Source organism: Sturnus vulgaris, chromosome 16 (assembly GCF_052056855.1).
Source record: "Sturnus vulgaris isolate bStuVul1 chromosome 16, bStuVul1.hap1, whole genome shotgun sequence".
In the NCBI taxonomy this organism is placed as follows: Eukaryota; Metazoa; Chordata; class Aves; order Passeriformes; family Sturnidae; genus Sturnus; species Sturnus vulgaris.
In genome coordinates, this window is record NC_142258.1 from 6970534 (window position 1) to 6982568 (window position 12035).

At 37.3% G+C, this 12035-nt stretch overlaps 1 protein-coding gene across 2 annotated transcripts; it reads right to left on the minus strand.

Moving 5' to 3' along the window:
• Positions 1-268: 268 nt before the first annotated feature.
• Positions 269-11855, minus strand: PMS2 (PMS1 homolog 2, mismatch repair system component). 2 transcript variants are annotated; one of them, XM_014869579.2, is made up of 15 exons: positions 11761-11795; positions 11400-11539; positions 10753-10839; positions 9661-9763; positions 8804-8987; positions 8166-8333; positions 6776-6873; positions 6393-6492; positions 6062-6146; positions 5530-5682; positions 3605-4499; positions 2669-2836; positions 2096-2196; positions 1073-1242; positions 269-695 (listed from the first exon to the last, which is right to left on the minus strand). In XM_014869579.2, the coding sequence occupies exons 1-15, from the start codon at positions 11778-11780 to the stop codon at positions 552-554; spliced, it is 2616 nt and encodes an 871-aa protein (XP_014725065.2). In that variant the 5' UTR covers positions 11781-11795; the 3' UTR covers positions 269-551. The 2 variants fall into 2 exon arrangements, with proteins under 2 accessions (XP_014725065.2, XP_088030491.1); XM_088174365.1 differs by lacking the exon at positions 2669-2836 and having other exon boundaries at positions 11761-11855.
• Between the last annotated feature and the right edge of the window lie 180 nt (positions 11856-12035).

A 12035-nucleotide genomic window follows, 5' to 3' on the forward strand; every position in this document is an offset into this window, starting at 1 on the left:
ATTCAAGCCTTAAATACAGATAACAGGAAATGAACCATTAAATGCAATATTAAAGCTCTAAGTCACTATCTAATGAAATCCAGCTTTGGTATAAGAAAAAAAATATTTGTGTATCATTTTCCTTTTCTTTAAAATTATCATATCCATGATGTATAAACACAGAAAACTAGTATTTCTTTCATGGCATTGCTAGTGACTTAAATTCACATTCCATTTCATTTTAAACAGCAGTGTGTTTGTTATAAATTAAGTTCACCTACTCCTGATCTTTATATATAAACATATTTATTTTATAAAAGTTTTGACTGCTGCTCAAAGAAGTACAACACACAATAAATTACAATAAGAGAGCAGTTATTACATAAATTCCAGGATGTTGGTATTGATGACTCAACAGGAATAACAAGGAAACCCTGCTGAATGCCTTCAAGTGCTCGTTTCCAACTTTGAAGACTGCCTAAAATTTTTTTACTCGAAATAAGAGAGTCACAATAAAAGCTCAAAATATTGCCAATAATTACAATTTAAAATGTTAATAAACAGACACTGACTTATTCTGATGAAATCAGGTCTAAACTGACTATGTGTCTCATAGTAGGCCTTCCATGGGGGCAGTTCCAGGGATGCTCAATCTCACCCATATGGGTGATCAGTTTTCTCATTTCCTGCACATTCAGTGCAGTTCCAATCATCACCTGCAAGCAAAGGAAAAAAAATAATTATTTCCTTTTTCTATTTGCCAGCTGACACAAATCAGAGCAGTACTTCAGCTACTATAGTAAATAAATTCTGTGCAAAGCATTAAAAGTAAAAAACACCTCCCAGACAATCAGAAGACAAAATCCAGCTAACATGGTGTTCATGAGCGCATTAGTTTGGAACAAAATGAAAAAGTAGCAGAAATATTTCCAAAGTTAGATAAAAACATGGGGAACAGAAGGAAGGATATTAGCTGCTGACACTCAGCAGTAAATAAACTTGCTCTGCAATACACATACAGATAGGGCCACTGTACTGCATGAGGAAACGTGGTTTGATTTATTTGAACACAAACATCAAGTGCAGCACTTACAGACTTCCTGCAAGCTTGAGAAGCAAACATCTGTCTGACCCTCGAGGGCCTGCACATCACTCCAGGGCAGTCACTCAACATGAAGATCAGCTCATCTATATCTTGTGGACCAAAAGTCCAGTTCTTGCTTGTTGGCAACGATACCAATTTAACTCTTTGAGTTACAGGAGCTGGAAGGTTTGCAATGATAATAAAGAAAAAGAAAAATATAGGAAATTACTTGAGAGACAAAATGAGAAACTACTTCAAAAAGTTAATATGATGTGCTGTGTCTAAACAATAATGTTTAAATTTAATCTTTTGATGGATGTAATTAACTAATCAAAGTGGTAACTATGTCAGGCTGATGTTCTTTTAACATCAACTAAAAAGTTGTTTGCAAACTTAAAAGTAGGAAGATCTTTCTAACAAACCCATCAATTCCAAAGAACAAAGGGTTTATGAAACTTTTTTGAGTTTATGTGACTACAAAATCACTCAGGATTAATGATGGTAAGAGATTGATAATTAATAGCATTTTAGACCAAAGAAACCCTGGGATATTTTGGAATTAAGACTATGGAAAAAATGTGTAGTGACTTCCCAAACAGCAAAGTGCTACCCCACTGCATTTTCATTATCCTCACTATATAAGAGAAACAATAAGGAGCTTGCAGGTTACAGAATTTGTTTGAAAGAACAAAGCAAGTCATTACTAAAGCCATAAGGAAAACCAAAGAAAATCAGTACTAATAAAACAGAAGGATTTTAATGTAACATATCCAGAAAATGCACATCCAGTCATGTAGCCAAAGAGTAACTCCAGTCTTCAAAAACTTCTGTAAAAAGCTGGTGAGATAAATAATTTACAGAGTTCTGTTAAATCATGCAGAGACCACAGAATCATAAGCCTTAAAAAACAAACATCCTACATACAATAATGCATCCTATTTCAAAGCTTCTGATAACATCCAAGGGAATTTTTGCATAATAAAGTTAGACCTTTGAACTCTTTTACTTCCAGCAATTCTGGTCCAAACTCACCATCTTCATTTATGACAAAATCAAAGCCATTTTTTCTGAATATTTCCAGGTTTTCAATCAATATAGTTTCATTTACTGCTGTTAAATTGAGATTTTGAGGCCTGAAAGAGAGAGAAAAATGGTATTGCATAGATACACAATGCAGAGCACTTAAGACAGATTTCAGAAACCTAGAAATACTTCATAGAGAGCTCTGTAGTAAAACTTTTCACTCTGCTTTGTTAAAAAAAACTCATTACTAAACAGTTACTTCCAAGTGTCACTCAGCAGAATGAAGTCAGCTGGGCAGCATTCCTTGTTGCAGGAACAGTCTCCAATATCCTACCAAACTGTGGGCTGCTAGGAAAGCCCACTGGGAAGTCTGTCTGACCACTGACTTGCTGCATAGCTACAAATGCATCCATGGAATTTATGTTTCATATGAGTATTGACCCTTTGAAACACAGAACACAAAAACCACTTTAGTCTCAAGTGTTCTGAATGTGTGAAATGCTACATTAATATAAATCATAGATATCTTTCTGAAATGATGAATTTAAAACCTGTTATTGTCAAAACACTGAAAATACTTACACTATCAGCTTCTGAGGCTGGAGAACAGTGTGTTGTTGCAACATTTCAAAGTTGTATTTCTCATCAGTAGCATGTTGGTCAATTATGAAAAGATCAGAATTCAACTTTGTTATTATAAACCCTAAATTGAACTGGCCAATGATTTCCATTTTTGCAAACATTTCCTTACTGTATACAAAAAATATAAAGAGATTATAAATTACATCCTTATCAGTTATCATGTAGAACTTAAAAACTTCTTTTTCTCCCCTGCAGAACACACTTTATATTAAAAAAAAAAAAAAGTCTAATTTAAGCAGGATATAAATATTGAAAATCTGCCACTGACTGATGAGGCCACTTCTGGCAGAACAAAATCTGTCATTAAGACAGGATCCCCCCATTTCATTTTGATAATAAAATTACAAGTAGACAATATGGCAATAGCCCAAGTAAGTAACACTGAAGATGGCATTGTGGTTTTGAAGGCAGCTGACATTTCTGCCTTCTTTTCACAACTAGAAGACTTGCCTAACACTTTTTAAAAATCAAAATATTAACAAATCAGACTTTTACTGTCCCCCAGCCACCAGAACATAACTTATTTTTCCAGGCAACTCACCAAATTTCATTCACAAATTTCAGTCACAAAATTTCATTCAATCTGTCACGAAATTTGGTGTTTCTCTGACTGAACTGCAATTCACAAGGCTGATATAAGCCAAATCTATCATGTTTGTGGCCTTTTTAGTGTCTTTTTCCACATTCTGTTTGCACTTAGTTCAAGTTCTGCCAGTAAACTAACTCATCAGACTTTTTTTGTGACATTAAATAAAAAATAGACCCAAACCTAGCAGGTATGTGTAAGCCTCCTGCCCACCCAAGACAAGTCTTGTATTTTTGCTTAACTAATTTTATTAACTAATGAATGAATTAAGCAAATGAAAGCAGAAATACCTGATCTCTTTTCTTAATTCATCTTCTGCTACTTTATTCTCCCCGGGACTAATTTTTGCTTTAAATCTTCTGTAATTTTCAGTCTCTGTATTTTTCTGTTGTTGCTGTATTACCTTTTTTACCTTTTCTGCTAAAACCTTCATAGAGAATTCAAGAGGCACAATTTTCTTTTTAACTTCCACCAGTACATCAACACTAGAGTTCTCCACTTCAGCATATTTACCTGCCTTGGAATTATCTGCTTCACTTTTAAAGTTTCTGCTTTTAAAACGTTTTACTCTTGGGGAACAACTATTGGCTTCTTGAGAGAACTTGTTTTGATCAGTCCAGTCATTCACTTGATCTAGCTTGGGTTCAGTGTCCAAGATCTGAACATCACTGTCCAATGACTCCTTACTACATCCAGCAGTTTTAAGACATTCCTTCTGCATCTGTTCTTCTGTGCTACAGAATAATTCTTCAGAATTAACTGCACTTTCAGTATTGATGCAGCTTACAGCTTCTGGTGTACTACATCCAGCATCTGACTCAGAAATGCTACAGGATCCAGAATCTGCAGTATCTTCTAATTTTCTCAAGTGTCTCCATGGAGTTGACACCTTTGAGTCAAACTTATGACATCTCTCAGCCTCCTTAGGCAAGACAGCCTTTTGAATCTTTACAGTACTCCCAGTGGTATCGAGTAACCTTTGTCTAGGGGAATGGTGCTGCTGTTTTACCTTTTTAGAGCTTTTAAAATTACTTTCTGTTGCTTGATGGAGAGAGAACGACTCCCTTAATCTGGCAAGAGTCATTATTCTATTGCCTTCACCACTTGGATTTTCAGTCTCAGAGTCAGACAGCGTTTCTGCCTGAGGATTTTCTGTCTCTTCAGGAAGTGTCTTCCTCAAGTTACCTAATGAAAACAGAATACAGAGTATTTCAAGATTCTAAGTTAGCTGGAAACATGAATTAAATGATGTGCTTTAGGAAAGGGAATGAAAAGAGGTAGAAAAATAGCAAACTGCTCAAAGGAGCCCTGAAGCTTCAGACAATGAGTATGGGACTGAAATGCATTAATATCAAACAAAGAAACATTTACATCCTGAAGCCATTTAATGGCACTACTAAGAATGAATTTGTAGTCTCTTTTTAAACTGGAACAGTAATCAGTCCAATCAGCACATTTATTCATATTACCAAAAGAGTTTAATGACAGAGTGACAAGGAAAAGTGAATTGCTCTTACACTTTAATGGTCACTATGAAATTCCAGGCAAAGTGTGAAGGAGCTGGCACAATAGGCACTTAGAGTATATGGGATTTGAAGGTCATTAGAGGACTTCAACCTCATCAACTGCCAGTCCAACAAGGATTTTACTGAAGGTTAATTTAAAATAACAGCGTGAATCAGGTTACAACTGATTCTACATGTCAGCAAAAAGGAAAATTAGAAGGGGCTCTGTTGAATAAAAGGAAGAGGATGAGATGATCTTAACGTGGGAAAGTAATCTTGAAAGACTACACAGTCACAAGAGAATCATCAATTTCTGTAGAAAACATAAAAGAATCCAAGTTTAAAATCCAATAAACTCATACTTAATTTTCATGTTTTATTTATGACCCCTGAATCATCTTTTCTCAAAGACATTTTCATTAAAAAACCATAGATCTCTTTTAGTATCTTGGGAGAAATCTTTTGCAAGCATTGTCCATTAATTCTGTGTTAATTTTTTCTTCACAAAGTTGACTGTAAATCCTGCTGTGCTGGCATATGTGTCAATTCCATAACAACCACTTAATAACTTAGGGTCCTTCTTTATTTTTGTTGGTTTTGTTGTTTTTTTTTTTTTAATCATTTCTTCTTTGGGTTTTTAAAAACATGTTTTTTAATCTTTAATTCTCTGCCATACATCCTACTCAAAACTTTCACATTTGTTGTCCTACCTGCAATGTCCAGAAGTTTCTGATTGACATTCAGTTTGTTAACATCACTACCAAACATCTCCATCAGAGAAGTCTTGAGAATTGCTAATAGAAACTTTTCCTCCTGAAGTAAAATTTGCCTTTTGTCAGGAGTTACATTGATGTCAACACACTCTAGAAAAAAAAGAAAAAAACCTGCTTTACAAATAAAATGCAATTTTATTGCACAGAATTAGTTCTAGTTTGTTTACCATTTTGTCCACAAATCAGATTTAACTGTCTCAACATTCCAGGAAACAAAAACATGATACAAGTTTTCTTGCATTTAAGATTACTTAAGATAAGAAGTTTTTTTGAGTACAGAAAAGGTGGAGGAGAAAAATAGCGAAACCACAGTTAGACTATTTCTCCCTCACCAGCTGAGCATTAAAACATCCCCAGAGTGCAGGAAGTCATACACATGAAAATGAAAATATTCTCTCAATACAAACATCATTGAAGAATAAATTATAATAGCCTTTACTGAAGCTACTAAAAATTATTCAGAACGTACCAGAATCTACCCCAATATTAAGGGCAACAAATGGATACTGGTGTTTATTGTGTAAGTGATAAACTTCATTCACAATCTTGACAACCTGCAAAAAAGGTGAAAAAACAATAAACTTCAAAAATATCATCTTCTATTTTGCACCAGCATATATTAACTAATGTACTAAAATATGCATTGTATGACTGAGATCTTGTTCACTCAAATAGACACAACTAAGACAGAAACTTAGTTGAAACTACTGAGAAACAAACATACACATGAGCTACCAACCCTGAGGTTTTCAGAGAATATCGAGTTAGTGGGGCTGAAGATGGAAAAACAACCCCCTGACCTTTGCTGGATCGCAGGGACGTTGGTTGATAAAGAAGAACTGTCTGTCTGTCGTGCTCCTTCCAACACCATGATCACAACGAGAAATGAAGCCAGTAATCCTGTTGGATAAATAATGTAAGAGTAAGGTAAAATGAATGAGAAAAGCATGTTTAAGGGGAAAATATTTTATAAGGGGCTTAACAAAACACTATCAAACAGCATCAGTGAATATGGTTATACACATTTCCTTTCCCAATTCCTTGTCTGACAAAGGCTACTACAAGACTGCATCTCAATATTTACTATGCTGTTCTTAGCTCTTTTTCAATACTATAAATCACAATGAATTCTTGTTTATGGCAAAGTGCTACAGGCAGCAGTGGTTTGTACTTTTCTATTCACCTATAAAGATTTTGTGGCATGTCAGCAGGGTTGAGTCCATATTCTTCACAAACAGCTTCACTTGGAGGAAGCTGAACAAAAGGAATAAGGCTCTGCAACTGAAAAAAAAAGAAAAAGGGAAGGAAGTGAAACATCAAACCTATATAGATTTTTCCTTTCTATTTTATCATCATTTATCAGCCTTAAAATTTATTTGAGAAAGTGGTGGATTTTGGCTGCCCAGGACAAACACTTAAAATATCCAAACCTACTAGAAGATAATAGCACTATTCACTACAAAACAGAAAAATGCCTGTAAGAAATGCCTGTTCTCTACCTTTGATATCAAGCCGTGTGCCTTAGTTATTTCACAGTCCCTTACATTAGATGTACACAGACAGAACAACAAAATGATTGACAGTTTGACATACAAATGATCTAAACAAGTTTTATGCTAAAATAGAAGGCGAAAAGAGTAATAGAAGTTTCTTTTGAATGGACAATAAAACTATTTAAAAACAGGCTATTTGAATCACAAGCTCTCTAAGAACAGTTATGTTCACCACAAACATTTTCCCAGTCATGCTGCTATGACTTTTCTATCATTAGAGCAGCTTCTATCAATTTAAGTATTCAATATTAAAAATATAAGCTATAAAAGGCTATAAGCTAAACATTCTATTCAGATAACACTCAATTTTCAGCTATGCTTGGTGCCACATGGCAACACAGTTACATCTTCCCTCACATCTTTCAGCCACAGCATGAACAGGTTTTGAGATCTCTGTATGAGCCCCGTGGAGGGAAAAAATGTTTATCAACAGCCAGCAGCTATCAACCACTCAATATTTTTAATATTTTTAATGATTGTAATATACAGTTGCAAGAAGGATGTTTTTGAGCTTTTTTTATCTCTGCTCTCATCTAGAGGATAACAACTACTTTTATAGCTATTCCTTAGAAATTATTAGATTCTACAGTTTTACAGGGGCTAACTGAAATCCCCCTTATAGGTTATCCAGAATAAAACTTAGTTTCACAGGAAGAGCTTGCAAAAGTGGGTACACCTCGATTTCTGTTCTCCAGTTAAGACTCTCACATCACACCATTTAAAGGACTTTTTAAAGTTGCTTGTTGTTGTGACACACAGCCCATTTGCTGGCACAACAGCTCTTAAAAATGGTTTCAGAGAGATATTAAGCCATAACCCCATCTCATAATCTCCTAAATAATTTCTCTTCCATAAAATATCTCTGAGCAGATCCAGGACTTCCAGAGGAGGCTGCGGTGTCTCTCCTCTGTCAGCCTGTAGGGTGCGCTGCAGGCCAACACTCCATCATACACCTGATCGGATATTAAAAATCCCTCTCTACAGCTACATTCCCTCTCTTTTCAATAATAAAATAAATACCTGTTTTTGGCCAAATACTGCTCCAATGTTCTCCTTTAAACTGGGACTTCCAGCAGTGGATATCACACAGCTTTTTTTCCCTTGGCCAACTTGATTAGTGCAGTTAATCCTCACTCCTTTGGAAACAATACAGTAGGCCTGTAAAAGCTGGACCATTTTGGCATATTCCTGTTAAAGGAAAAAGAAGTTCATATTTATATGAAATTTATCTTTTAAAAACAAAATGTATAAACAAAGCATTCAATATCTGCAGGTAACAAAGGGGATAGTTTTATTCTTAAAATCTTTACAAACTAAATTAAAAAAAAATATATATATGAAAAATAGCACTTTAAAAATAAACGGGATGTGTACAAGACTGACATTTAGCCACAACACAGAAGTGTCTGGTTTTGAAACACAGATAAGTGATCATGATATGGATTCTTTTCAAACTCTGAAAATCTCAGAATGTACCTTTAAACCCAAATGTTACATAGCAGAAGAGAAAAGCATGTAAAAAGACTTTGGTTATTTGATTAAGATTTAAGACTGGCATGAAGTAGTCTGTAATCAATGCATTCTACAAAGAACTGAATTCCATTGAGCAGTGAATAAACTCTGGGGGACAACACTTCTTTGAATTGAGAATTTCTGACCTTTTTGATGTTCCTTTGGAACTCTTTATGCCGCACTGGTAAGGTATAAAACAACTGCTGGATGCTGACAGTTGTTCCTTGCTGTCGTGGGAAAGGAGTCTTCTGAGTGATTTTGCCATTGTGATCAAACACCAAACGAGTCCCAACCTTTGCTGACTTATGACAGGTGAAAATGGTAACATCACTAATGGGAGAAAAGAGGCAACAGAATTATTCACTGAGCACCATATTGTCTTATCTATGCCTCATAACAAGCAGCATAGGAACTACAGCAATACTATTAATTTAATTAAAACAACTCTTCACCATAAACAACTAAGAACCTTCTTTTCAGAACAGTGTAACATTTTCATAGCTACATATTCTTATTTGTATCCCTTTCACTCCTTTTTTATAAAACTCAACGTTAAAGTCTAGTTTTGCTGGACATTACATTCCTCATTCTAATAGATACTAGCAGCACTGTGTACAAAAGCTGATTTAAAATGTACAGTTGGTCTGAAAGAAATTTAAGTACAGTTATAATGAGTGCCTAACAACTGGCACTTAAATATTACAGTGCTTTACATCAGAGGATCAAATATTCATGCAAATGCACAATCCCACCCTGTAAAGATCTGCACACTTAAGCAGCACTAAATTTTGTAAATAAAATTATCAATTAGGTGCTTAGAATCATAGAATAATCTTGGTTGGAAATAACTCAGGATGTCATACAACCTATTGCTCAAAACTGACCTAACAGTAAGGAATTGGAAGTTTGCAAAGCCTCATTTTATCAATAATGGTAAACTGAGAGGGTGTAGTGGTTTTGTGCATATAGTAACTTTCTACTACTAATAAATAAAATTAATTACCTTAATGCACACAGTGAACTCAAAGCTTCACCTCGAAACCCAAATGTTTCAACATGTATTAGATCAGAAAAATCTTGTATCTTTGATGTGTAATGCTTCAGAGCTGGAAAAAGATATTTCAAATACATATTTCACTTCAAAGTGACACTGGTCTATGCAAGTAGATTTTGTATGCATGTCAAGCAAAAAACCTTTTGTATTATTCATCGTATTTTACATAATGATTAAAGACAAAATACTGCTTGCTTTCCCTTTTTCCTATAAACAAGATCTCTTTAAAAATCTTTGGATGGGCCCGTTATTTCACACTTACATCACAGATTTATTCAGCATTATTGCTATAAGCACTACAAGATGCCTCAGAGCAGGACACAGTCCCTGCCTCTACTGCTGCTGGACCTGTCAGAGATTTTGCCCTGGCAGAAAACAGCTGCAGCCTGGGCTGTGCATGGTGTCCACCACAACAGCCGAGCTCGACTCAATCCACACCAGTGCAGCACCAGTCACCAGGTAACAGACTGAGCCAGCAGCAGCACCCCTGAACTTCTGATGTACCAAAAATGTACAGTGAACACCAAAGAAATAACCTATGGGGAAAAGATTCCTATTTGTTTTATCCAAAAAAAAACCCCAAACAAAAAAAGCCAGTATTTCTGTTGCAGTGGCTAGTTAGATTCAGCAGATAATATTGTTTCTGCTCCCATTCTGTGCAATTCAAAACTAGCAAATGGGAAGTTTGATAGTTAGTGCAACGTCAGTTCCCTTTCAGCAATTACTCAAGTTTATAATTCACCTCCCCAAAGCAGACACTTCCACACAGGTCAACCCCTTCAACAATGACCAGTGCTAAAACATCAATTAATCCACATGAACATTTATAAGCATTTGTATTGCTGAGCCATTTAAATAAGAAAAGAAACCAAAGACTATTTCTGAGTTGTAAGAACTATAACCACAAGAGCACTACAGAAGATCAGTCTAGTGTTGCTCAAGTCTTGCAGGTAACACATACATTATGTAAAAGCCAAGTACCCATTAAATATGATTAAACTAAATGCCCACATCTAAATTATGAAAAAAAATTCAACTTACTCAAGCCTTCAAAGTTTTCCTCTTCCACTCCACCTCCATTATCTGAGACTTCTATCAATTCTGCCCCATGATCTTTAAGTTTTATATCTACAAAATTGAGTCATAAAGTATTTTAATTCTTTCTGTTCACACATGGTGTTTAGTATCAATTTTGCACTTGAAGTCAATTTTTCAAATAACAGTTTTCCATTACAAAATTGAATAATAACAAGAAAAAAATCCTGGCAGCTGTCAAAAGCTAGGTCAATCTAATGCAAACCAATCTGTAGTTAAAGGTAATTCAGCTTCCCTGAACTTCTGTCTAAACAGAAGTTTTCCCAGTTATCCCAGACACCATCCTGGGAGCTCTGGAAACCAGCCCTGCCTTTACCCTGTGCAAGCCTCAGGCCACCGGCTGGCACAGCCTGGTCACCACTGCTGCACAGGCCACACACTTTTTTAGTGGCCAAAGGGGCTAGAAATTAAATAACATCATTTCATATGCTACCAGGAATGCAGCTGGAATCAGAGTGCTTTATTAACCTGAGGTGTAAAATCACTGCAAACATGCTTGTTCCACCCAAATTTGTTAACATGCACTCAGTTTTGAGGAAAAAGACGTGCTTTAGAAGCCTACGAAAAGTTATGAAATTAGAGTTAAGAGTTACCGATGTTGGTAGCTCCGGCATCCAGGCTGTTTTCCACCAGCTCCTTCACGGCAGTGCCGAGGTTCAGCACGACCTGCCCCGAGCAGATGCGATGGACAGAGCCGCGGTCGATGGGCCGGATGGCCCGGGCGGGCTGCGGGCTGGGGAGAGAGGGACAGCAAACCACGGCCGTGAGAGCCGGCAGCAAACCCCACTCAGGCTTCCCCAAGCGAGCCGGGAGGGGAGACAGGAACCGAGGGGGAGCCGGAACCGCGCCGACGGCAGGGATACGGCCCGTGCGAGGAGCGCGGCTCCCGTGAAGGGAGCAAAGCGGCCTGGCGAGGGTGCGAGGGCAGGGGCCAGGGCCGGTGTACGCACTCACCAGGGCGCAGCCGCCTCCATCCGGCGGGGCGAGACGCGCCGCGCTTTCCTCAGGCTCCCGCCCCGCTCGGTCAGCGCCGGGAGCGGCCTGGAGCGCGCCCGCGCCGCACCGAACACGCTCCCCGGCCCCCACCACAAACCCCGCCCACCGCCCTGTGGGCACCACTCAGGGACTCAACACCGGCCAATGGCAGGAGGGCGACCGGGGAAAGCCGTAGCCTATTGGGTGTCACGCGTGTCAGTAACGCGCCTCTCCGCCAATGCGCGCGGGGGTGG